Raw genomic sequence first — 25,570 nt, forward strand, 5'->3', positions numbered from 1 at the left:
TTAGCAACCCCAAGAGACCATGGCCACCAGTAGAAGAGTCAGGAACGAGGGGCTGAGTTGGCCGGAAGAGTCGGGACTAGGCAGTCCGCAGGACGTGTACGGCTCCAGGCAAGCTGCAAAGGCCATGGCGTGGGCCACATGTGTCTGCTCCTGCACCCCATGAAAGAGGTGGGCCATGGGGCCCTTGGCAAAGATGGCCACGTCCTCCCCGCCGTGGGTTTCTGAACTGAGGGGCACAGCCGCTTGCTGGTGGTAGCTGTTGCTCTCTGGCAAAAGAGAAATACGGGAAAGGGAGGATCACAGAGTCAGTGCTGTTGGCCACGTGCTCCTGGCCCCACTGCCTTGCCCCCCACACCTCACTCTTGGGACGGCCTTCACACATCACCTCTTCTCACTGCTCAAGTCCTAAGGGAAGAGAGCGAACTACACTCTCACTGCTCCCTGTCTCTTCACTCTTCCAGTCATCTCCCACCTCCTCGATGATTCTGTGGTTTAATTCCATGCTTGATTTGACAGGAGGTAGCCTCGGGGGAAGGCCTCAGCCTCTCTGCCTGCTTAGTTGTAGAGACTAGATAGACTACTGGTCTGATCCAACAGGGCTCCTCTTGTGTTCTTATGAAGGCCTCGGCCTCTATGCCCTGTTGTTGGCCCTCCAGAGGAACTGGTTGGCCACTGAGTGAGACAGGATGCTGGACTAGATGGACCTCTGGTCTGATCCAGCAGGGCTCTTCTGAGGCTCTTCTGAAGGCCTCAGGCTCTCTGCCCTTAGGCTTGCAAATCCCCAGGTCTCAGTGGGGGTTCTTCCGCTTTCCCAGGCTCCTTCCCGCCCCCAGTCAGCTGGCCGGCGGGGGGAAGCCCCGCCCCCAGAGGACCATGTGACTTTCCCCCTCCGGAGGCTCCAGTCTCCGATTGGAAACACTTCCTATTGGGATGGTGTGTCTATGTTACTTTGAAGAAGTTGGCAGCAACTCGTGAGTAGAGATGCCAATCCCTCGCTTCAGAGTCGCCAGAAACGGGGGAGGGAAACCTCTGCTGAGCATTTCATTATTCCCTATGTGGAGATCAATTCTCATAGGGTATAATGGGGAATTGATCTGGAGGTTTTGAGGGCTCTGGGGGAGCTGCTTTCTGAGGTAGAGGCCCCAAATTTATTTTCAGTATAGTATCTAGTGCCTCTCCCCAAAGTACCCCCCCAAGTTTCAAAACGATTGGACAAGGGGGTCCAATTCTATGAGCCGCAAAAGAAGGTGCCCCTATCCTTCATTATTTCTTATGGAAGGAAGACATTTAAAAAGGTGTATTGTCCCTTTGAATGTGATGGCCAGAACTCCCTTGGAGTTCAATTATGCTCGTCACACCCTTGTTCCTGGCTCCACCCCAAAGTCTCCTGGCTCCACCCCCAAAGTCCCCAGATATTTCTTGGATTGGACTTGGCAACCCTATCTGCCCTGTTGTTGGCCCTTCAGAGGAACTGGATGGCCAATGTGTGAGACAGGATGCTGGACTAGATGGACCTTCACTGGTCTGATCCAGTAGGACTTTTCTGATGTTCTTATGAAGAGCTCAGCCTCTTTGCCCTGTTGTTGACCCTCCAGGGTTGCCAAGTCCAATTCAAGAAATATCTGAGGACTTTGGGGGCGGGGCCAGGAGCAAGGGCGTGACAAGCATAAGTGAACTCCAAAGGGAGTTCTGGCCATCACATTTAAAGGGGGCGCACACCTTTTAAATGCCTTCCCTCCATTGGAAATGATGAAGGATGGGGTACCTTACTTTGGGGCTCGTAGAATTGGACCCCCTGGCCCAATCATTTCGAAACACGGAGGGTATTTCGGAGAGAGGCAATGGATGCTGTGGCGGAACCGGCCCGATTCTGCCTTCAGACCCGGTCCCGTCAGCTCCCTATTGAGTCGCCAACTCCTGGAGGGAGCTATTTCTCCTCCCGCCCCTTGGGCGCGCTGCCACCACCTGCTCAGTCCCGGGGTTCAGATTGAGAGGAACAGGACTCCCAATCCCTCTCTCCAGCTGTGAGGCCAGGCCTCAAGGTCCTCTGCCACCCTGCACTTGGGTTTCACAGAGACCTCAGCGCTTCTTTGGGGCACCCCTGGAGGGTTGGCACCTTATCCAACTGCATGCCTTCCCCCTTCCCCGGGGCCCCCTTCTCAACACAGCGTGGTCTAAAGCGGTCTGGGGATCTAGGTGGTACAGAGATTGACTGCCAGCATTTAAACAGTAAAAATATATTTATTTAAAAAGAGAAACAGATAGGAAAAGAAAAACAAAACAAAAACAGTTGCGTTTAAAAGGTTAGCACAGCACAGCACACGCACAGCAAACAGCCTGACAAACAAAATGTGTTATAAACGCGTCCTGCTGGCCCTGATCTAAACTTGCCCTGTCTTGTGAATTACTTACTTAGTCTGCCTGCCTGAGCCCTCCCAGGCAGGAGCCTCCATTGCTCACCACATGCTCGCTCGAGCCCCAGTTCAAATCTGCCTTCTCTTCCTGCCTAACACATGCAAGGAACAACAGCACTTCCTGCCTCTCTAGGAGATTTTCCCCCTAGCGTTGTTGGTTTGGCTCTGGAAGGGAGGGGGGGAGTGAGGGGAAGGCTACAAAGCTTGCTGAGGGATTTACTGACCCCTGCCAAATGAAGCACCACCACTGACTAAAATGGCGTTTCTCCACAGATGCAATGCTGAAAATGTGGTGCCTCTATCTCTAAAAACAGCTTCCCCAGAGCCCCAGATACCCACAGATAGGAATCAGTCTCCATAGGGAATAATGGAGCGCCCAGCAGATATTTCCCTATCCCCCGCCCCAGCTTTCTGATGACCCTGAAGTGGGGCGATGGCCTCCAAATTGGGGGGATCCCCTGCCCCCACCTGGGGATTGGCAACCCTGTTGGTCACTATGTGAGGCAAGATCCTGGACTAGACGGACCACTGGTCTGATCCAGCAGGGTTTTTCTGATGTTCCAATAACAGCTAGAACTGTCTGAAAGAAATCTCCCTAAGGAGATACGTTGGGTAACTGAGGACACCCTGTTTAAGGAAGTATTTTCTCCTCCGATTGTGTCACAACCGGGGCTTTTTCTGTAGCAGGAACTCCTTTGCATATTAGGCCACACCCCTCTTGTGTAGCCAATCCTCCAAGAGCTTCCAGGGCTCTTCTTATAGGGCCTGCTCTAAGCTCTTGGAGGATTGGCTACATCGGGTTGTGTGGCCTAATATGCAAAGGAGTTCCTGCTACAAAAAAAGCCCTGGTCACAACCAACCAACCAGCCCATTCTACTCCAATCGCCCAACTTCATTTCTGTTGTCTGAAGGACCGTGCACGGGCTGCTTTCTGCGTCAAGGCGCTCATGGAGTGGCTTTCTACAGAGTTCATCAATGTCAGTCTTGTCTGCTTTAACTGAAAGCAGCTCTCCAAGAGGAGGTCTTGGGGAGGGACGGTGGTTCAGTGGTAAAGCATCTGCTTGGTAAGCTGAAGGTCCCAGGTTCAATCCCCGGCATCTCCAACTAAGAAGACTCCAGGCAAGTAGGCATGAAAAACCTCAGCCTGAGACCCTGGAGAGCAGGGGAAGGATGGTGGCTCAGTGGTAGAGCATCTGCTTGGTAAGCAGAAGGTTCCAGGTTCAATCCCCGGCATCTCCAACTAAAAAGACTCCAGGCAAGTGGGCACGAAAAACCTCAGCCTGAGACCCTGGAGAGCAGGGGAAGGATGGTGGCTCAGTGGTAGAGCATCTGCTTGGTAAGCAGAAGGTCCCAGGTTCAATCCCGGGCATCTCCAACTAAAAAGGATCCAGGCAAGTAGGCATGAAAAACCTCAGCTTGAGACCCTGGAGAGCCACTGCCAGTCTGAGTAGACAATACTGACTTTGATGGACCGAGGGTCTGATTCAGTAGAAGGTGGCTTTATATGTTCATATATAATTCCACTGCATGGCCAGCAACAGGGCAGAGAGGTTGAGACCTTCATAAGAACATCAGAAGAGCCCTGCTGGATCAGACCAGTGAGAGTCCATCTAGTCCAGCATCCTGTCTCACACCATGGCTAAGGGGAGGGACGGTGGCTCAGTGGCAGAGCATCTGCTTGGTAAGCAGAAGGTCCCAGGTTCAATCCCGGGCATCTCCAACTAAAAAGGATCCAGGCAAGTAGCCGTGAAAAACCTCAGCTTGAGACCCTGAAGAGCCGCTGCCAGTCTGAGTAGACAATACTGACTTGGACGAACCGAGGGTCTGATTTAGTAGAAGGCAGCTTCATATGTTCATATGTTCACATCACATGTAACCTGATATTTTTAACTGGAGATGCTGGGGATTGAACCTGGGACCTTTGGCATGCCAAGCAGGTGCTCTTCCACTGACTCCCCAGAAGGCAGAACTTGAAGAGCCTTTCTTGTTAAAAGCGATTCCATAAACCGTGGGTGGCCAAACTTGCTTAACACAACAGCCACATAGAAGAAACGTCAGATGTTTGAGAGCTGAAAGACATGGACTTCAGATGTTTGAGAGCAGGAAGGAAGGAAGGAAGGAAGGAAGGAAGGAAGGAAGGAAGGAAGGAAGGAAGGAAGGAAGGAAGGAAGGAAGGAAGGAAGGAAGGAAGGAAGGAAGGAAGGCAAATAGGTGGGGGAGGGAGGAAGAGGTGGAAAGAAAGCAACTTTAAATACCTTCTCTTGGCTTAGAGAAGTGATTTGAAGAGACAAATGCCTTCTCCAAGCTGGCGATCATGGCAGTGGGGGTTTTGAGGGCCGCACAGTACGTGTGAAAGATCCACGTGTGTCTTCTGAGCTACAGTTTGACCACTGCTGCCATAAACCCTTCCTCACAAAAGCTTGCAGGGGCAGAATGAAGAAGACCTTTTCGCAGTCCCGACGTGGCAGATGATCACAGGCGAATGGCTCGGTTCCCACGCAGCCCAGCAGCCAGCCCCAACCCCCGTCCGTCAATCAGTCAATCCATCACTTACCGCTTTCAACAGCGCTCACGTTTGGGCGACTCTGATTAGTAATCTGGTAGCCTGGCCCGTTCCCGTACAGGATAGATGTGTATGTCTTATCATCATTGGCAAGCTTTGGGGCCAACCCTGACAAAGGCAGAGACAAAAAAAAAAAAAAAGGGATTTGAACTCAGTGCCGGATTGAACCCTGGGGAGGCCCCTAGGCAGTCCAAATCTTGGGGTGGTCTCTCGCAAATTATCTTAGAGTCTGCGCGCCCGCCCCACCACCCATGCCTCACGCTGCAGCTTGCAGGCCCCTTCTCAAAAGCCCCTTTGATTAAGCTGCGGGGGAGGGGCAGAGAGAGGCAAACTCGGTGACAACGCCAGCAGCAGCCGCACCAGGCAAGTTGGGCAAAGAGCAGCTCAGTTGCTGGCTGCGTGTGAAGGCTGGGAGGGCTGCAAACAGGGGGGGACGGGGGTGGGAAAGCTGGCCCGGGTCCTTAAAGGCATGGGGACCCATAGGCCAGCGCCTACTTGGCCTCATTGTTAATCCGGTTCTGTTTGAATTGCACCGATCTGTCCATCCCTCCATCCGCGCTAATTTAATTTTTAATTTAATTTGTGATTTATACCCCACCGTATTCCGCAAGGCGGGCTCAGGGCAGCTTACAGCATTAAAGCATTGCAATAACAATAAATAACATATCCCGTTAAACAGACCCACCTACCTCACAGGGTGTCTGTTTTGGTGGAGGGGGGGGGAAGGTAAAGGAGATTGTGACCGCTCTGAGACTCTGAGAATCAGAGTATAGGAAAGGAAAGGTCCCCTGCGCAAGCACCAGTCGTTTCCGACTCTGGGGTGACGTTGCTTTCAGCGGGATATAAATCCAGTATCTCCTCCTCCTCCTTTAACATCACCTGATCTCTTTTAGCAGAGATGCCGGGGATCGAACCTGGGACCTTCTGCTAACCAAGCGGATGCTTTGCCACTGAGCCACAGCCCCACTGTTGGTCTCCTGAGCTCTCAGGGTATTTGTGAAACCCCATGGTAGCCCTAAGGTTCCTTCCCATGTGTAGTTGGAAGGGACACAGGTCACCCGTTAACTCCAGCCGCGTACCAAAGATAGAGGTGCCTCTCAGGGTGTAGCCCCCAAAGGAGAAGACGTGGGAATGGTCAGCGGTCACCACGCTGAGAGTGTCCTCTTCGCTGGTCAGTTCCCCTGCCCGCTGGATGGCCTGATCAAACGCCACCGCCTCGATGAGAGCTCTCTTTGCCAGGCCGTCGTGGTGGGCCAGGTCGATTTTGCCTCGTGCAAAGAAACGGAAACGTTAACGTTTTGTGAGCAGACTTCTTCGCTGAAAGCTGCTTTTGCGCTGATGCTTAACAAAAGCTGTGAACGGTGCCGGATTAAACCCTCTGGAGGCCCCTAGGCCAGGGGTGGCCAACGGTAGCTCTCCAGATGTTTTTTTGCCTACAACTCCCATCAGCCCCAGCCATTAGCCATGCTGGCTGGGGCTGATGGGAGTTGTAGGCAAAAGACATCTGGAGAACTACCATTGGCCACCCCTTCCCTTGGCAGTCGAAATCTTGGGGGGGGGGCTCACAAATTGTCTCAGAGTCCGAACACCCACCCCATCACCTGCAGCCCCCCACTGCAGCCATCTTCTCAAAAGCCATTTTGACAAAGCTGTGGGGGGGAAAGGCAGAGAGAGAGGCAAACTTGTTTGTAAAGCCAAATTAGAACTCAGGGCCTTCTGTGAAGAAGACAGTCACCTACCATTACCCCAGTTTGGTGTAGCGGCAAAGTGCGCAGACTCTTATCTGGGAGAACTCACTTCTCCACTTTCAGCTGCTGGAATGGCCTTGGGTCAGCCGTAGTTATCGTAGGAGTTGTCCTTGAAAGGGCAACTTCTATCAGAGCTCTATCACCCTCACCTACCTCCCAGGGTCTCTGTTGTGGGGGAGGAAGGAAAAGGAAGTTGTGAGCCGCTCTGCGATTCTGAGATTCAGAGTATAGGACGGGGTATAAATCCCATGTCTTCTTTTTCTTATTCAGAGCCAGTTTGGTGTAGTGGTTAAGTGCATGGACTCTTATCTGGGAGAACCGGGTTTGTTTCCCCTACTCCTCCACTTGCAGCTGGGTCAGCCATAGCTCTCACAGAGCTGTCCTTTCAGGCAACTTCTATCAGAGTTCTCTCACCCCCACCTACCTCCCAGGGTCTCTGTTGTGGGGGAGGAAGGAAAAGGAGGTTGTGAGCCGCCCTGAGACTCTGAGATTCAGATAAGAGGACGGGGTATAAATCCCATGTCTTCTTCTTCTTCCCCTTTGAGTCAGTTTCTCCACAGTTATCTCCTTGACCTGAAGCTCCCCTTGAAATTGTTCCCTTCGGTGGCCTTCCCCAAATTCATCAGAAATTGTGGAAGGTAAGGGGGGAAACATCCGGACCTAGATATGTGGGGGGCCTTCCAAATGATCAGGGACAGGTCAGGAGTATCCAAGAGTTCCCAAACCCAACTTATCTTCCACAAACAGGTAAAAGCCCTTGGGATTCCGCTGGAGGATTTTGATAGCTACTGTCATCATCTCGACCAGAGACGGGTCCGTGAAGTTATCTCGATTGAGTTCATACTTCATGTCGGAAGGTTCAAAGAGACCTGGCGGGTGCAGTGGGGACAAGGAGACAACGTTTGAGGAAGTCAGGGGGCAGAAATGTGCCCAGCAGTATCAAAGGTTACAGCCAGGGGTGGAATTCTAGCAGGAGCTCTTTTGCATATTAGGCCACACACCCCTGATGTAGCCAATCCTTCAAGAGCTTATACAAAAGAGCCTTCTGAGCTCTTGGAGGACTGGCTACATCAGAGTCAAAAAAAGGTCGAGGTAGTCCCCTGTGTAAGCACCAGTTGTTTCCGACTCTGAGGTTACATTGCTTTCACAACGTTTTCACGGCAGACTTTTTACAGGGTAGTTTGCACTCGCCTTCCCCAGTCATCTACGCTTCCCCCCCCAAAAAAAGGTAGGTACTCATTTCACCAACCTTGGAAGGATGGAAGGCTGAGTCAACCTGGAGACGGCTACCTGAAAACCCAGGGCTCAAACTCAGGTCGTGAGCAGAGGACTCCGACTGCAGTACTGCAGCTTTAACACTCTGGCCACAGGGCTCTTTACATCATAAGAACATAAGAGAAGCCATGTTGGATCAGGCCAATGGCCCATCCAGTCCAACACTCTGTATCACACAGTGGCCAATATGTGTGTGTGTGTGTATACACACACACACACGCACACACATATATATACTGTGGCTAATAGCCATCAGAGAAGTGTGGCCTAATATGCAAAGGAGCTCCTGCTAGAATTCCACCCACCCCGGTTACAGCTATTCCAGGATTGTACCACATCGAATTGCGGGTGGGATGAAGGGGGGGGGGCTTTCTTGATGGAAAGCTCCCCACAAAACCCTTCTCCCCAACAGGTGAGTTTGTATGGGCATGGAATTATTTTTCTGCCTTGGAAGAAGAAACGGGGGAAACCGCTCCGTCTCTGTAGAAGTGGTACAGTCCTAGCATTACATTCTCCTGCGTGCAGAGGTGGAATTCTAACAGGAGCTCCTTTGCATATTAGGCCGCACACCCCGATGTAGCCAATCCTCCTGGAGCTTACAAGGCTCTTTTTTGTAAGCTCTTGGAGGATTGGCTACATCGGGGTGTGTGGCCTAATATGCAAAGGAGCTCCTGCTAGAATCCCACCTCTGCCTGAGGGTCGACTGTCCATGAACTGCATTCTGAGAAACTCTGCGTGGCTCTCAGAAGAGAACGTTTCCATGCCTTTGCGAGAACAGCGCAGAGATAAGCATTTCTTTATAGTCCTGAATGATTAAAGCATATGCTGGAAGCAGATAGACGATAGCATGCCAGATGCTATGTTTTCTTAGGACCAAGCAAAAGATCACAAAGTAAGGTTCTTGAGTTCCCCCAGAACTCTGATTTTTAAAAAAAAGAAAGCGGGGGGGGGTGTGTGGAATTAGTAGTTAAGAGGTAATGTTTCCAAGGGACATACAGTAGCTCAGGGAATGGCTGGAAACTCTATCTCAGGGGTGGCCTAACTGTGGCTCTTTCACACATCTTGCATGGCTCTCAAAGCCCCCCCCCCCCCCACCACCAATCAGCCAGCTTGGAGAAGGCATTTGTCTCTTTAAATCACTTCTCCAAGCCAAGCCTGCCGGTGGCTTGGAGAATACATTTAAAGTTAAAGTTGTTTTCTTTCCACCACTCTTTCCCTTCTCCTCCCCCATCTATTTGCTCGCTTCCCACTTTTCTTACCCGCCCTTCCTTCTTTTCTGCCTCATGGCTCTCAAACATCTGTTGTTTATTCAATGTTATTCCTAGGTTAAGTAAGTTTGTCCACCCCTTCTGCATGGGGAAACCCAGAAATAACATGCAGTAGCTCTAGGAATCACTGGAAACTCTATGGGAAAACCTGGAAATTATGTAGAGCAGTTCTAGGAATTTCTGGAAACTCTATGGGAAAACTCAGAAGTGGCATTGGATAGCTCTGGGGTGTCAAACATGCAGCCTGGGGGACGAATCCGGCCCCCGGAGGGCTCCTATCAGGCCCCCAAGCAACTGGCTGCCATCTGCTTCCTTCTCCCTCTCTCTTGCTTCTTTCTGCATCACAGCTTGCTTTACAAGACTTGCTCAATTACACAGGAGCTACAGACCATCTATTTTCCCCATTTGCTGTGGCTCCTCCTTCTGGGAGGAAGTGGGGAGGTATAGCTTGCTTTCCCAGGCTCTCTCAATCGCACAGCAGAACTACTGAGCCAAGCCTCTCTTTCTTCAATTGACTGAAGATCCTCCCCCTCCTGGTCCCTGGGGGAGGGAAGGAAAGAGCCAGAGCTTCCTTTGCCCAGTTCCCTGGATCCCATGGGAGAAATACAAAGAAAACCCCTTTAAGACCAACAAGCTGCTGTGAGAGCCTGCTCAGCCCCACCTCACAGGGTGTTCGTTGTAGGGGGAGAAGATAAAGGAGATTATAAACCGCTCTAAGTCTCTATTCAGGGAGAAAGGTGGGGTATAAATATGCAATTCTTCTTCTTATGTTTTAAGCATGTTTATTTCAAGGGGTTTTTTTTAAACTTCTTTAACTGCATTTGTCTGTGTCCTTTATGAAGTTTATCTCTCTGCTACCTAATCTTAAATAGGTACACACGTGGCCCGGCCCAACAAGGTCTCATTTATGTCAGATCCGGCCCTCATAACAAATGAGTTTGACACCCCTGCTCTAGAACTCTCCAATGCCACCTCCCAGGTTTTCCCTAGAAGTGACACGGCAATATAGATGATGTCACGCTCCTCCTTGTCCCCGCCCCCAGGGGTGGAATTCTTGCAGGAGCTCCTTTGCATATTAGGCCACACACCCGTTATGTAGCCAATCCTCCAAGAGCTTACAAAAAAGAGCCTTGTAAGCTCTTGGAGGCTTGGCTACATCAGGGGGTGTGTGGCCTAATATGCAAAGGAGCTCCTGCTAGAATTCCACCCCTGCTTCCAGGGTCATTGAGAGGATAAAATGGGGGAGAGAAGAATTAACCTAAGCCACTCTGTGTCCCCATGGGCTATAAAGGAGCAACAGCATAGTTGAAGCCAATAAATAATAAAAAGGCAACAGTTCTTTTTACTCCTGTTTGTTACATTACCCATGAGACGGTTCACCGATGGATCATCTGCAGCAGCCAAAAGCTCAGTTCGGTTCCAGACATACCTGTTGCTCTAGAACAAAAGGCCAAGAACATTAAGGGGTAGAGGTTGCCAGCTTCCAGGTGGGGCCTGGAGATCTCTTGCTTTTCCGACTGATCTCCAGCTGGCAGAAATCAGCTCTCCTGGAGAAAATCGAGAACTAACAGATATAGATTTGGGACTCAAAATATTACACGTTCACCATAAGGATCGATATATATAAATTAATTAAGGTTAAAAAGGTAGTCCCCTGTGCAAGCACGAGTCGTTTCCGACTCTGGGGTGACGTTGCTTTCACAACATTTTCACAGCAGACTTTTTACAGGGTGGTTTGCCATTGCCTTCCCCAGTCATCTACACTTTCCCCCCAGCAAGCTGGGGACTCATTTTACCGACCTCGAAAGGATGGAAGGCTGAGTCAACCTGGAGTCGGCTACCTGAACCAGCTTCCGCTGGGATCGAACTCAGGTCATGAGCAGAGGGCTCCGACTGCAGTACGGCAGCTTTACCGGTCTGCACCACGGGCCTCTTAATTTAATTGCTTAATATAATAATCTTAATAAAATAATTAGACAATTGAAATCACAAGCTACTTTCTTTTTGTTTTGGAGACTCAGCAAGAAGCGTTAGCAAAGTTGTAAATAAATCCACTGTAGATGATGTCACGCTCCTCCTTGTCCCCGTCCCCAGGGGTGGAATTCTTGCAGGAGCTCCATTGCATATTAGGCCACACACCCCTGATGCAGCCAATCCTCCAAGAGCTTACAAAAAAGCTCATGGAACATGCTATCATTGTGTTTGAAAGACTGCTCCTTCAGGAGATTGTCGATGGGGGAGGCCAGGAATACAGAATCCTATCGGCCTGGGGGGCCACGGGGAGAGGGGGGAGTCGTGGAGGCCTCATGCCTCATTCTGCTCTGGCATCGTATGAACAGCACTCCAAGGGAGCGGGGTTTCCATCCCCTGAAGAAATTTTAGCCCCTTTCTGGCTAACAAAGAAAAAAATTAGGGTTGTCAACCCCCAGATGCAGCCTGAAGATTCGCCCGAAATTACAACTGATCTCCAAGCTACTGAGGTCAGTGCCCTGGAGGAAATGGCTGCTTTGGAGGGTGGACTCTGTGGCTCTCTACCCTCATGAGGTCCTTCCCCTCCCCTCCCCAAGCCCTGCCCTCCCAAGGCTCCACCCCCTCAAATTTCCAGGTTTTTCCCAACCCAGAGCTGACTTCCTTATAGGGCTGCCAAGCTCCTGTGGAACTTGGAAGAGCCCTGAAACGATGATGTCACCCAGAAGTGAGGTCTTCGCACCGAGGATGCTCTAGGACTTGTGCTAAAACGCTATGGTACCATAGAGTTTTGCCCCGAATCCTAGAGCGTCCCCGGCGTGACACTCTAGGAAATGCGGTGAACCTCTATGGCAACATAGAGTTTTTAGCGCAAGTCCTAGAGCGTCACCGCATGACGTCCCCAATGTGATGACGTTACTTCCAGGCGACGATGACGCTTCTGCAGTGGCAGAGGGACTTGGCAACCCTATTGCCCTAGCAACCGTAAATCAGGTGGAATCGAAATGTCAAAGGAACCCGGACCTGGCAGGATGTACGCAAATTTTAACCTGAGTGATTTCTGCAAATCGCAGAGCTGAACGTTCTGCGGAACAGAATTGGGGTGCTTGTAGAGCAGAATTTCAACAAGTAAATGGGATTGTCCGCAGCCCCAGCTTTACAATGCAAAAGCACATGATGCTTACCGGGGAGTTCGCCAGCCACTCGGCAATGAGGTTGCGATTATCGTTGCGGAGACCGCTCTGAAGGGGGTTTGAAGGGTACTCAGGGTCTGGGTTCCCCGCTGGGGTCATATACTTCCTGCCACCACCTAAGATCACCTGCAGAGCACAAGGGGGTCAGCAGAACTAGGCACACAAGGCACTCACATTTTTTTTTAAATGATGTATATTAAAAAGCTATAAGAACATCAGAAGAGTCCTGCTGGATCAGAGCAGTGGTCCATCTAGTCCAGCATCCTGTCTTACACAATGGCCAACCAGTTCCTCCAGACGGCCAACAACAGGGCAGAGAGGCCGAGGCCTTTATAAGAACATCAGAAGAGCCCTGCTGGATCAGACCAGTGTGGGTCCATCTGGTCCAGCATCTTGTCTCTCACAATGGCCAACCAGTTCCTTCAGACGGCCAACAACAGGGCAGAGAGGCCGAGGCCTTTATAAGAACATCAGAAGAGCCCTGCTGGATCAGACCAGTGAGGGTCCATCTGGTCCAGCATCTTGTCTCTCACAGTGGCCAACCAGTTCCTCTGAAGGACCAACAACAGGGCAGAGAGGCCGAGGCCTTTATAAGAACATCAGAAGAGCCCTGCTGGATCAGACCAGTGTGGGTCCATCTGGTCCAGCATCTTGTCTCTCACAATGGCCAACCAGTTCCTTCAGACGGCCAACAACAGGGCAGAGAGGCCGAGGCCTTTATAAGAACATCAGAAGAGCCCTGCTGGATCAGACCAGTGAGGGTCCATCTGGTCCAGCATCTTGTCTCTCACAGTGGCCAACCAGTTCCTCTGAAGGACCAACAACAGGGCAGAGAGGCCAAGGCCTTCATAAGAACATCAGAAGAGCCCTGCTGGATCAGACCAGGGAGGGTCCATCTAGTCTAGCATCCTGTCTCACTCATTGGCCAACCAGTTCCTCTGGAGGGCCAACAACAGGGCATAGAGGCCGAGGCCTTCATAAGAACATCAGAAGAGCCCTGCTGGATCAGACCAGTGAGGGTCCATCTTATCCAACCTCCTATCTCACACAGTGGCTAACCAGTTCCTCTGAAGGGCCAACAACAGGGCAGAGGGGCTGAGACCTTCATAAGAACATCAGAAGAGCCCTGCTGGATCAGACTACTGGTCCATCCAGTCCAGCATCCTGTCTCACACAGTGGCCAACCAGTTCCTCCGGAGGGCCAACAACAGAGCATAGGGGACGAGGCCTTCATAAGAACATCAGAAGAGCTTTGCTGGATCAGACCAGTGTGGGACCATCTCGTCCACAGAAACCAAGGTCTTCCTTTGATGTAGCCTCTGGGATTCAAAGGATTAGTGCCACTGAACGTCTATCCTCCCTCTTTTCTATTGCTGTGCTGCTCTCCCTGTGTCACACAGCCTGCTGCTCTCTGGGAATCTGCCTTCTGGCTAAGTCCTCTCTTACAGCCTTGAGAACAGGACATGGAATGGAGCTCCTTATATTAAAGGAGCTCCACAAGGAATATATCAGTATACAGATGCATCCGACGAAGAGAGCTGTGCTTCTCAAAAGCTTATGCTACGATACATTTTGTTCATCTTAAAGTTCCAACTGGACTCTGCTGTTTTGCAGCAACAGACTAACACAGCTAACTCACAGCTCACAGCTAGGTTTATTATGCGTGAGATAGAAAAGGTAGCAAAAGAAGACCTTTTCTTCCTTTCTCACAATACAAGAACTCGTGGGCACTCCATGAAATTGCTGAGCAGTCGGGTTAGAACGGATAAAAGGAAGTCCTTCTTCACCCAAAGGGCAGAGGTGGAATTCTAGCAGGAGCTCCTTTGCATATTAGGCCACACCCCCTGATGTAGCCAATCCTCCAAGAGTTTACAAGGCTCTTTTTTGTAAGCTCTTGCAGGACTGGCTACATCAGCGGTGTGTGGCCTAATATGCAAAGGAGCTGCTGCTAGAATCCCACCCCAGCCAAAGGGTGATTAATACATAGAATTCACTGCCACAGGAAGTGGCGGCTGCAAGCATAGACACTTTCAAGAGGGGATTGGATAAGCATATGGAGCAGAGGTCCATCAGTGGCTATTAGCCACAGCGTATTGTTGGAACTCTCTGTCTGGGGCAAGTGATGCTCTGTATTCTTGGTGCTTTGTGGGGGGGCTACAGTGGGAGGGCTTCTAGTGTCCTGGCCCTACTGGTGGACCTCCTGATGGCACCTGGGGGGGGGGGGGGGTTGGCCACTGTGTGACACAGAGTGTTGGACTGGATGGGCCATTGGCCTGATCCAACATGGCTTCTCTTGTGTTCTTACGTCTGGGGCAGTGATGTTCTGTATTCTTGGTGCTTGGGGGGAGGGGCACAGTGGGAGGGCTTCTAGTGTCCTGGCCCCACTGGTGGGCCTCCTGATGGCATCTGGGGTTTTTTTGCCACTGTGTGACACAGAGAGTTGGACTGGATGGGTCATAGGTCTGATCCAACATGGCATCTCTCATGTTGTTATGTCTGGGGCAGTGATGCTCTGTATTCTTGGTGCCTGGTGGGCACAGTGGGAGGGCTTCTACTGTCCCGCCCCCACTGATGGACCTCCTGATGGCGCCTGGGTTTTTTTGGCCACCGTGTAACAGTGTGTTGGACTGGAGGGGCCATTGGCCTGATCCAACATGGCTTCTCTTCTGTTCTTATGTGCCACAGAGTGTTGGACTGGATGGGCCACTGGCCTGATGCAACAGGGCTTCTCTTATGTTCTTATGTGACACAGAGTGTTGGACTGGATGGGCCACTGGCCTGATCCAGCATGGCTTCTCTTCTGTTCTTATGTGCCACAGAGTGTTGGACTGGATGGGCCACTGGCCTGATCCAACATGGCTTCTCTTCTGTTCTTATGTGACACAGAGTGTTGGACTGGAGGGGCCACTGGCCTGATCCAACATGGCTTCTCTTCTGTTCTTATGTGACACAGAGTGTTGGACTGGATGGGCCACTGGCCTGATCCAACATGGCTTCTCTTATGTTCTTATGTGACACAGGGTGCTGGACTGGATGGGCCACTGGCCTGATCCAACATGGCTTTTCTTATGTTCTTATGTGACAGAGTGTTGAACTGGATGGGCCACCAGCCTGATCCAACATGCTTCTCTTATGTTCTTATGTGACACAGAGTGTTGGACTGGAGGGGCCACTGGCCTGATCCAACATGGCTTTTCTTATGTTCTTATGTGACACAGAGTGTTGGACTGGAGGGGCCACTGGCCTGATCCAACATGGCTTCTCTTCTGTTCTTATGTGACACAGAGTGTTGGACTGGATGGGCCACTGGCCTGATCCAACATGGCTTTTCTTATGTTCTTATGTGACACAGAGTGTTGGACTGGATGGGCCACCAGCCTGATCCAACATGCTTCTCTTATGTTCTTATGTGACACAGAGTGTTGGACTGGAGGGGCCACTGGCCTGATCCAACATGGCTTCTCTTATGTTCTTATGTGACACAGGGTGCTGGACTGGATGGGCCACTGGCCTGATCCAACATGGCTTTTCTTATATTCTTATGTGACACAGAGTGTTGAACTGGATGGGCCACCAGCCTGATCCAACATGCTTCTCTTATGTTCTTATGTGACTCAGAGTGCTGGACTGGAGGGGCCACTGGCCTGATCCAACATGGCTTCTCTTATGTTCTTATGTGACTCAGAGTGTTGGACTGGATGGGCCACTGGCCTGATCCAACATGGCTTCTCTTATGTTCTTATGTGACACAGAATGTTGGACTGGAGGGGCCACCAGCCTGATCCAACATGCTTCTCTTATGTTCTTATGTGACACAGAGTGTTGGACTGGAGGGGCCACTGGCCTGATCCAAATGGCTTCTCTTATGCTCTTACGTGACTCAGAGTGTTGGACTGGAGGGGCCATTGGCCTGATCCAACATGGCTTCTCTTATGTTCTTATGTTCCTCTGGATCTGTGCATACAAGCAAGGGAACCCACCGTGATGTCGACATTTTCCACCATCTGCAGCGCGATATCTTTGCATCCTTGCTCGATAGCCGCGGCGGGCATGTTGGCATCCGAGTACCAGTTTCGGCTCACCGTGTGGGCGTAGAGTCCAGCAGGGGAGGCGTGTTGAACCCGCGTGGTGCTCACGATCCCCACGGACATGCCTGGCGGGGATGGAGGGAGAGAGAGACGGGAGGAAGGCACACGGTCTGGTCTCCAGAAATGTGGGCATCTCCAGGATGCTACAGGATTCTTGCTTCTGCCAAAAATCTCAGAGATCAGAATGGCTGTTGCGATCTCCAAACCCAGGAGTTTCTAAGCCACCGGCTCAAAATGCAGCATCTTCTCGATGTGGAGTGGAAAGGCCTGAGTCTAGAGAGAGAATTGCCAATTCCCAGGTGGGTACTACTCTCTGAATGTATGTGTAATTGACATGAGCTGGGATTGCCTGTATAACGCATGCCTGGATTGCTCTACGTCAGGGGTGGCCAACGGTAGCTCTCCGGATGTTTTTTGCCTACAACTCCCATCAGCCCCAGCCAATGGCCAATGGCTGGGGCTGATGGGAGTTGTAGGCAAAAAAAAAATCTGGAGAGCTACCATTGGCCACCCCTGTTCTAAGTTGAGAACCATTGGTGCATTCTATTAAGATATGACTGTGAGCTGTTGCCTTAAGCACTGGGTAAGTTTGACCATCTGTAACGGCATGAAACGATGTATGTTAATTTCATTTGTATCTTATGTTCTTATTGCGTTAAATTTTGTATATTAAGTTCCGGAGTGTAACAACTGCAGCCAGAGGAAGCGTAAAGGAAACACGGAATTAAACCTAGGACGCGTGTCGCCGCCACTACACCTGTTGAACTACTTCATCAAGAGGAACAGTCGGGTCCATCTGTGTCTCTCAACAAGAGGAAGGAGACGACAGCAGAGGTTTAGTCCGACAATATATGAAGTTTGAGTCTGAATAATAGGCTGTATTTGCTTTAAGAGGCTTTTGGAAGTGTTTTGTAACATTGCTTAAGTAAAAGAGCGCCTGTACATTTAAATCGCAACGTGTAGTTACTCGGTGTTTCTTTTGTTGTACCGATCCCCGGGTGGGGGCAGGGTTTGGAGGCCCTCCCCCCCGCTTCAGGGTCATCGTAAAGCGGGGAGGTGGGGAGGGAAATGTCTGTCGGGCACTCCATTATTCCCTATGGAGACCGATTTCCATAGGTTATGATGGAGAATTGATCTGTGGGTATCTGGGGCTTTGGGGGGGTGCGTTTTTTGTGGTAGAGGCACCAAATCTTCCACCTAGCATCTGGTGCCTCTCCTCAAAATATCCTCCAAATTTCAAATAGATGTGCAACCGTGGAATAATTACGAAAATAGCAACACTATTAAATTCAATACCAGGGGCGTCAAACATATGGCCGGAGGGCTGAAGCAGGCCCCCGGAGGGCTCCTATCAGGCCCCCGAGCAAGCGGTTCTTGTCTGCTTCCTTCTCCCTTTCTCCTTCTGCATCTCAACTTGATTTGCAAGGCTTGCTCAATCGCACAGGAGCTACAGAGCAAAAACCTCGATTTTCTCCATTGGCTGAGGCTCCCCCTCCTCCCGGTCCCCTGCGGAGGAAGGGGAAGACCCAGAGCTTCCTTTGCCCAGTTCCCTGGATCCCACAAGAGAAATACAAAGAAAGCACCTTTAAAACCAACAAGCGCTAATGTCTTAAGCATGTTTATTTTATGGTTTAAAAAAAAAAAAAACTTTAGTCATGTTTGTCTGCGTCCTTTAAAAAGTTTATATCTCTCCTACCTAATCTTAAATAGGTACACACAGGCCTGGCCCAACACAGCTCGGCCCGGACTGGCCTGACAAGGTCTCCTATAAGTCAGGATATTAATTTTGAAGGAAATAAAGAGGTTGCGGAGAGCATTTTGCCAGCCAAATCCAGACGGCTTTTGCATCTGCTTAGAGAAGGCATTAAGGACTGGCTCGCTCCCACGACACACCCGGAACTGTACAAGAAGCGGAATACTTTGAAATATAGAGAAATACTCCTGAGGGAGATTTTGACAAAATGAGCCTGTATGCGGGATGGACTTTTCTTTGTAATATTGTAACGTGACACGATCAGGGGTCATTTTGTAGAAAAATAGGTGGTGGAGCTCTTCGCATAACTCATTAGAATATGCCGCCCTCCCACCAGCCCAAAGCAACCCAACGCAAGAAATGAGAGCCCCGGGCGAGCGAGACCTGCTTGAGATACAGGCAGCTGAAGCGGGCCTCACTCGCCTGGGGCTCTCCTGGGCTGCCCCCCTACGCAGTTAAAAAGGCAAGCCCCCCGCCACCCAAAATCACATCAGAAGTGGAGAAAGGGTGGCATGGGTTTCCCCAAGGGTTAATGAGGGCTGCTGGGGGCGTGGCTAGCTCCTTGCGGCTGGCTGGCTGGCTGCCCTCTCTCCTAATCCAGGGATTGTTATGCAGCTGCACCTCCTATTCAACGGACAAGGTAGGCGGGGATTGGGAGGAGGAGGGGGAACCTTCAGAAAGGTTCAGGGGCTGTGCTCCTGTGAGCTCCTGCTGAATCTGAGGCCTGGACATAATATAGTGTAATATTGATAATGTGACAAAAGATTTATAAGATCCTTGGTAAAAGTATTCAGGGGTGGAATTCTGGCAGGAGCTCCTTTGCATATTAGGCCACACGCCCCGGATGTAGCCAATCCTCCAAGAGCTTACCAAAAAAGAGCCTTGTAAGCTCTTGGAGGATTGGCTACATCCAGGGCGTGTGGCCTCATATGCAAAGGAGCTCCTGCTAGAATTCCACCCTTGAAAGTATGATTGATAAAAGTTTTACTACATGTATTAGCCAGCATATCACAGTGTTTGTTTGTATTCCCACCTGGAAACTGGCGACCGTGTCTTAGGGTTGCCAGGTCCAATTCAAGAAATATCTGGGGACTCTGGGGGTGGGCCTAGGAGACTTTGGGGGTGGAGCCAGGAGACTTTGGGGGTGGAGCCAGGAGACTTTGGGGGTGGAGCCAGGAGACATTGGAGGTGGGGCCAGGAGCAAGGTTCTGACAAGCATAACTGAACTCCAAAAGGGAGTTCTGACCATCACATCTAAAGGGACCACACACCTTTTAAATGCCTTCCCTCCACTGGAAATAATGATGGCTAGGGGCACCTTCTTTTGGGGCTCATAGAATTGAACCCCCTCGTCCAAACTTTTTGAAAATCGGAGGGTGTTTTGAGGAGAGGAGCTGGATGCTATGCTGCAAATTTGGTGCCTCTACCTCAAATAACAGCTCCTCAAAAGCCCCAGATACGGATCAATTCTCTATTATACCCTATGGGAATCGGTCTCCATAGGGAATAATGGAGTGTCCAGCAGCCATTTCCCCCCCGCTGCTTTCTGATGACCCTGAAGCAAGGGGAGGGCCTCCAAACCAGGGGATCCCCTGCCCCCACCTGGGGATTGGCAACCCTGCCCTGTCTGCATCCCATAATGACTGAGCTCCACTTCCAGATACTTACCAGCCTCACGGGCTCGCTGGAACACCGACGTGACCTCATTTCCTGCTGTGGTGTTGCACTGGCTATAGCGGGCAGCCGCGCTCAGCCCGATGGTCTTGTAGTTGCCCTTCACCCCGCAGAGGTAGGCGGTGGCAGTGCCTGCGCTGTCTGGCACTTGCCGGTCCACGTTGTACGTCTGTCAAAAGGGGACTCGGTTGTGAGAGGGCGACTGGTCCCATTTGCACCCTCAAGTAAGCTGCCAAAGGGTGAGGAGAAATGGGGGGGCCCCCTACCAGCAGGTAAGCAAAGGGCAGGAAGCCATCTCCAACAGACCCAGTAGGGTTCCCGGCTCTAGGTTGGGAAACAGGTCTGTGTTGGAAAATACCAGGAAGATGAAGAAGAAGAAGATATTGGATTTATATCCCGCCCTCCACTCTGAAGAGTCTCAGAGCGGCTCGCAATCTCCTTTCCCTTCCCCCCCCCCACAACAGACACCCTGTGAGGTAGATGAAGATATTGCATTTATATGCCACCCTCCACTCTGAAGAGTCTCAGAGCGGCTCACAATCTCCTTTCCCTTCCTCCCCCACAACAGACACCCTGTGAGGTAGATGAAGATATTGGATTTATATCCCGCCCTCCACTCCGAAGAGTCTCAGAGCGGCTCACAATCTCCTTTCCCTCCCTCCCCCACAACAGACACCCTGTGAGGTAGATGAAGATATTGGATTTATATTCCGCCCTCCACTCCGAAGACTCTCAGAGCGGCTCACAATCTCCTTTGCCTTCCTCCCCCACAACAGACACCCTGTGAGGTAAATGAAGATACTGGATTTATATTCCGCCCTCCACTCCAAAGAGTCTCAGAGTGGCTCACAATCTCCTTTGCCTTCCTCCCCCACAACAGACACCCTGTGAGGTAGATGAAGATACTGGATTTATATCCCGCCCTCCACTCCGAAGAGTCTCAGAGCGGCTCACAATCTCCTTTCCCTTCCTCCCCCACAACAGACACCCTGTGAGGTAGATGAAGATATTGGATTTATAGCTCGCCCTCCACTCCGAAGAGTCTCAGAGCGGCTCACAATCTCCTTTGCCTTCCTCCCCCACAACAGACACCCTGTGAGGTAGATGAAGATACTGGATTTATATCCCGCCCTCCATTCCAAAGGGTCTCAGAGCGGCTCACAATCTCCTTTCCCTTCCTCCCCCACAACAGACACCCTGTGAGGTAGATGAAGATATTGGATTTATAGCTCGCCCTCCACTCCGAAGAGTCTCAGAGCGGCTCACAATCTCCTTTACCTTCCTCCCCCACAACAGACACTCTGTGAGGTGGGTGGGGCTAAGAGAGCTCTTACAGCAGCTGCCCTTTCAAGGACAACCTCTGCCAGGGCTATGGCTAACCCAAGGCCATTCCAGCAGGTGCAAGTGGAGGAGTGGGGAATCAAACCCGGTTCTCCCAGATAAGAGTCCACACACTTAACCACTACACCAAACTGGCTCTCAGGAGACGTTGGGGGTGGATCTGGGAGAGGGTGGAGTTTGGGGAGGGGAGGGTCCTCAGTAGGGTCCAATGCCCTAGAGCAGGGGCGGCCAATGGTAGCTCTCCAGATGTTATTTTGCCTACAACTCCCATCAGCCCTAGCCAGCTTGGCCAATGGCTGGAGCTGATGGGAGTTGTAGGCAAACAACATCTGGAGAGCTACCGTCGGCCACCCCTGCCCTAGAGTCCACCCTTCCACGCAGCTGTTTTCTCCAGGGGTGATACAATAACACAGGCACCAGTGTATTAACAATGGCAAAATTCAAAACTGCGCCGGTTGAATTATGACTCTCACGCATCAAGTGTGTAAGTAAGCATTAGTGCAATGTAAAACAATTAAGCAGCAAAACATCAGAACGCACACCCTCTCGTCGCTCCCCCAGTCCGTTTTCCTTGTCAAGGTCTTAGAGGCGTGGCCTTCTGCTGCTTTTTGCAGTCCAAACCTCGGGTGGAATTGGGGGCGTCGTTCTGTACAACTTCTCTTAGAGAGAACAAAGACGGTATTTCCTGGATTATTTACGGTTTCGTAGGAGTAACCCTTCGTCAGTCTTCTCTCAATACTGCTTTTACTGGAGCCACAGTACACGGAATTCATTCATGGATCAAGGCATGCCTTCACAAATCTCTGCTACCGGCTCTCCTGTCCCAGAAAGTCTCTAGTCTTTTCCTGTTCTCTAGAGGCACAATATGTAACGAGCCAAGAGTAGACCTATCTCCCAGTAATTAGGGGTATGTTAGGGTTGCCAGCCTCCAGGTGGGGAGAGCCAGTAGCAGAGATTTATGAAGGCATGCCTTGATCCATGAACGAATTCAGTGTACTGCGGTTCCAGTAAAAGCAGCATTGAGAGAAGACTGATGAAGGGTTACTCCTATGAAACCGTAAATAATCCAGGAAATACGGTCTTTGTTCTCTCTAAGAGAAATTGTACAGAACGACGCCCCCAACTCCACCGAGGTCCGGACTGCAAAAAGCAGCAGAAGGCCACGCCTCTAAGACCTTGACAAGGAAAACGGACTTGGGGAGCGACGAGAGGGTGTGCGTTCTGATGTTTTGCTGCATGTATTGTTTTATATTGTACTAATGCTTATTGACACACTTGATGTGTGAGAGTTATAATTCAACCGGTGCTGTTTTGAATTTTGCCATTCTTTTCTCCAGGAGAGAGATCAGGCCCCACCTGGAGGCTGGCAACCCTAACATAGCCCTAATTACCGGGAGATAGGTCTACTCCTGGCTCGTTACACATTGTGCCTCTAGAGAACAGGAAAAGACTGGAGACTTTCTGGGACAAGAGACACAATTGCCTGTGGATACAGCTGCTCTGTCCCTTGACATCTTGACTGGATAGGGTTGCCAATCCCCAGGTGGGGGCAGGGGATCCCCCAGTTTGGAGGCCCTCCCCCCGCTTTAGGGTCGTCAGAAAGCGGGGGGAGGGGAGAGAAATGTCTTCTGGGAACTCTATTATTCCCTGTGGAGATTTATTCCCATAGAAAATCATGGAGAATTGATCCACGGGTATCTGGGGCTCTGGGGGGGCTGTTTTTTGGGGTAGAGGCACCAAATTTTCCCTATAGCATCCAGTGCCCCTCCCCAAAATACCCCCCAAGTTTCAAAAAGATTGGACCGGGGGTCCAATTCTGTGAGCCCCAAAAGAAGGTGCCCCTATCCTTCATGATTTCCTATGGAAGGAAGGAATTGAAAAGGTGCGCCGTCCCTTTAAATGTGAAGGCCAGAACTCCCTTTGGAGTTCAATTATGCTTGTCACAGCCTTGATCTTGCCTCCACCCCTAATGTCTCCTGGCTCCACCCCCAAAGTCCCCAGATATTTCTTGAATTGGACTTGGGAACCCTATGACTGGAGCCAAAATCTTTTGGGGGTTGCTTCAGAGGTGAGAATGGAAACCCCGTTATATTTCAGACACCAGATCAAGGCCAACCACTAGCCCTGACCAACTTCAGTGGAACAGAAGAGTGGAAAAGCTGGTGTCACAATTATGTTTTAGGGGCTTATTGGTGGGGGGGGGAGGGGAAGGAAATCGCCGCAAATCAAATTGGAAAACAACAGGAGGACCACAGGGAAAACGCTAGAACGCAAAAACCACGCCCTCCAGATTGCCTTTTAAAACTGAACGGTGACAATTCCAGATGAAATGAGGAGCGCGGTTGGTCTCAGCACCTTGGAAAGGGCCAGGTAGGGAAACGCATCCATAGCCAAAGGTGTTTCGGGGCCCAAATGCCCCAGCATCTGTCCATTCAAGATGCGGGTGGCTGTGATGGTTGGTAAACCCATGCCTGCAGAGGAGACAGACTCGGTTCAGAAAACTAGTATTGTTCAGTTCCGGTATATGGACCTGACCTCATTTCTCCCCTCCAACACACACCTTCCTTCTGGGGATCACCTCCCTTCCATCATTCACGGCATACTGGGGGACACGTAGGTGCATGAAGCTGCCTGATCCTGAATCAGACCTTCAATTTATCAAGGCCAGTCTTGTCTGGCTTCAGGGTCCCAGGCAGAGGTCTTTCACATCACCTACTACTGCATTTTTTTTAAACTGGAGATGCCGGAGATTGAACCTGGAACCTTCTGCCTGCCAAGCAGAGGCTCTGCCATGAAGCCATGTTCCCTCCCCAAGCGCGTGAAGCTGTCGTATATTGAATCAAACCCTTGGCCCATCAAGTCTGATCTTGTCTACTCAGACTGGCAGCTGTTTTCCAGAGTCTCAGGCAGAGGTCCTTCATATCACCTTCAACCTGATTCTCATAGCTAGAGATGCATCCAGCAGGGCTCTTCTGATGTTCTTCTGAAGGCCTCAGCCTCCATGCCCTGTTGTTGGCCTTCCAGAGGAACTGGCTGGCCACTGTGTGAGACAGGATGCTGGACTAGGTGTGCCCTCACTGGTCTGATCCAGCAGGGCTCTTCTGATGTTCTTATGAAGGCCTCAGCCTCTCTGCCGTGTCGTTGGCCCTCCAGAGGAACTGGCTGGCCACTGTGTGAGACAGGATGCTGGACTAGATGGACTCTCCCTGGTCTGATCCAGCAGGGCTCTTCTGATGTTCTTCTGAAGGCCTCAGCCTCCATGCCCTGTTTGGCTTTCCAGAGGAACTGGTTGGCTCCTGTGTGAGAGAGGATGCTGGACTAGATAGACTCTCACTGATCTGATCCAGCAGGGCTCTTCTGATGTTCTTATGAAGGCCTCAGCCTCTCTGCCCTGTTGTTGGCCCTCCAGAGGAACTGTTTGGCTCCTCTATGAGACAGGATGCTAGGCTGGATGGACCACTGGTCTGATTAAGCAGGGTTCTTCTGGTGTTCTTATGAAGGCCTCAGCCTCTATGCCCTGTTGTTGGTCCTCCAGAGGAACTGCTTGGCCACTATGGGAGATAGGATGCTGGACTGGGTAGACCAGTGGTCTGATCCAGCAAGGCTCTTCTGCTGTTTTTATATTTTTGTATGAGCAGATGTATGCATGAACATATGAAGCTGCCTTCTACTGAATCAGACCCTCAGTCCATCAAAGTCAGTATTGACTACTCAGTCTGGCAGCGGCTCTCCAGGGTCTCAAGCTGAGGTTTTTCATGCCTACCTGCCTGGACTCTTTTTAGTTGGAGAGTCCGGGGACTGAACCTAAATTCTGGGAGATCTTCATGTGCCGCCATGAGGTTGCCACCATACTTGAGACTCCTGTTGTCTGTACACTTGCTTCTGCACTGCCCCCACTGCCAGAAACCCTGGTCTTTGTGTTCAGCAGTCAGTCTGACAAACCCGATCCACATCCTGACCACTCACCATCTCCCAGAAAGAGGATGAGGTTCTTGGTCCGGTAGTGCCGAGGACGGAGGGAGAGGGCTTCTTGGATGGCATGGGCTGCCTTTTTGTTCCAGAAGGCCGGCTCCTCCTCTTCAGCTTGAGGCAGAAACAAGACATGTGTGAGGACTGGCAGGTGCTGAGAGGCTGCATAACCAGGTAGCTTTCTGGCAAATTCCCCCAAATTCTGGATTGGGAAATTCCTGGCCATTTTGGGGGGGGGGCACCTGAGGAGGGTGTAGGGTTGCCAATCCCCAGGTAGGGGCAGGGGATCCCCCGGTTTGGAGGCCCTCCTCTCCCT

General features: G+C 51.1%; 1 protein-coding gene across 1 annotated transcript; it reads right to left on the reverse strand.

The window, feature by feature from the left end:
- LOC132574376 (intestinal-type alkaline phosphatase-like) lies at window positions 1–25,480 on the reverse strand. Its single transcript, XM_060242739.1, has 10 exons — window positions 25,252–25,480; window positions 23,641–23,756; window positions 19,939–20,113; window positions 16,410–16,582; window positions 12,421–12,555; window positions 10,633–10,705; window positions 7,460–7,594; window positions 6,057–6,248; window positions 4,969–5,085; window positions 1–266 (listed from the first exon to the last, which is right to left on the reverse strand). Exons 1-10 carry the CDS (start codon window positions 25,478–25,480, stop codon window positions 1–3), a joined length of 1,611 nt encoding a protein of 536 aa, XP_060098722.1.
- Window positions 25,481–25,570: the final 90 nt, after the last annotated feature.

Source organism: Heteronotia binoei, chromosome 6, assembly GCF_032191835.1.
Source record: "Heteronotia binoei isolate CCM8104 ecotype False Entrance Well chromosome 6, APGP_CSIRO_Hbin_v1, whole genome shotgun sequence".
NCBI classification, from domain to species: domain Eukaryota; kingdom Metazoa; phylum Chordata; class Lepidosauria; order Squamata; family Gekkonidae; genus Heteronotia; species Heteronotia binoei.

Excerpts from the sequence above, each read along its gene's own strand:
- LOC132574376 (XM_060242739.1), bottom strand. The coding sequence starts at position 25,480 with ATGGCCAGGAATTTCCCAATCCAGAATTTGGGGGAATTTGCCAGAAAG. Across the intron at positions 23,757-25,251 it reads CATCCTCTTTCTGGGAGATG|GCATGGGTTTACCAACCATC; the intron begins GTGAGTGGTCAG and ends TCTCCTCTGCAG. Across the intron at positions 10,706-12,420 it reads AGTGGCTGGCGAACTCCCCG|AGCAACAGGTATGTCTGGAA; the intron begins GTAAGCATCATG and ends CTTTTGTTCTAG.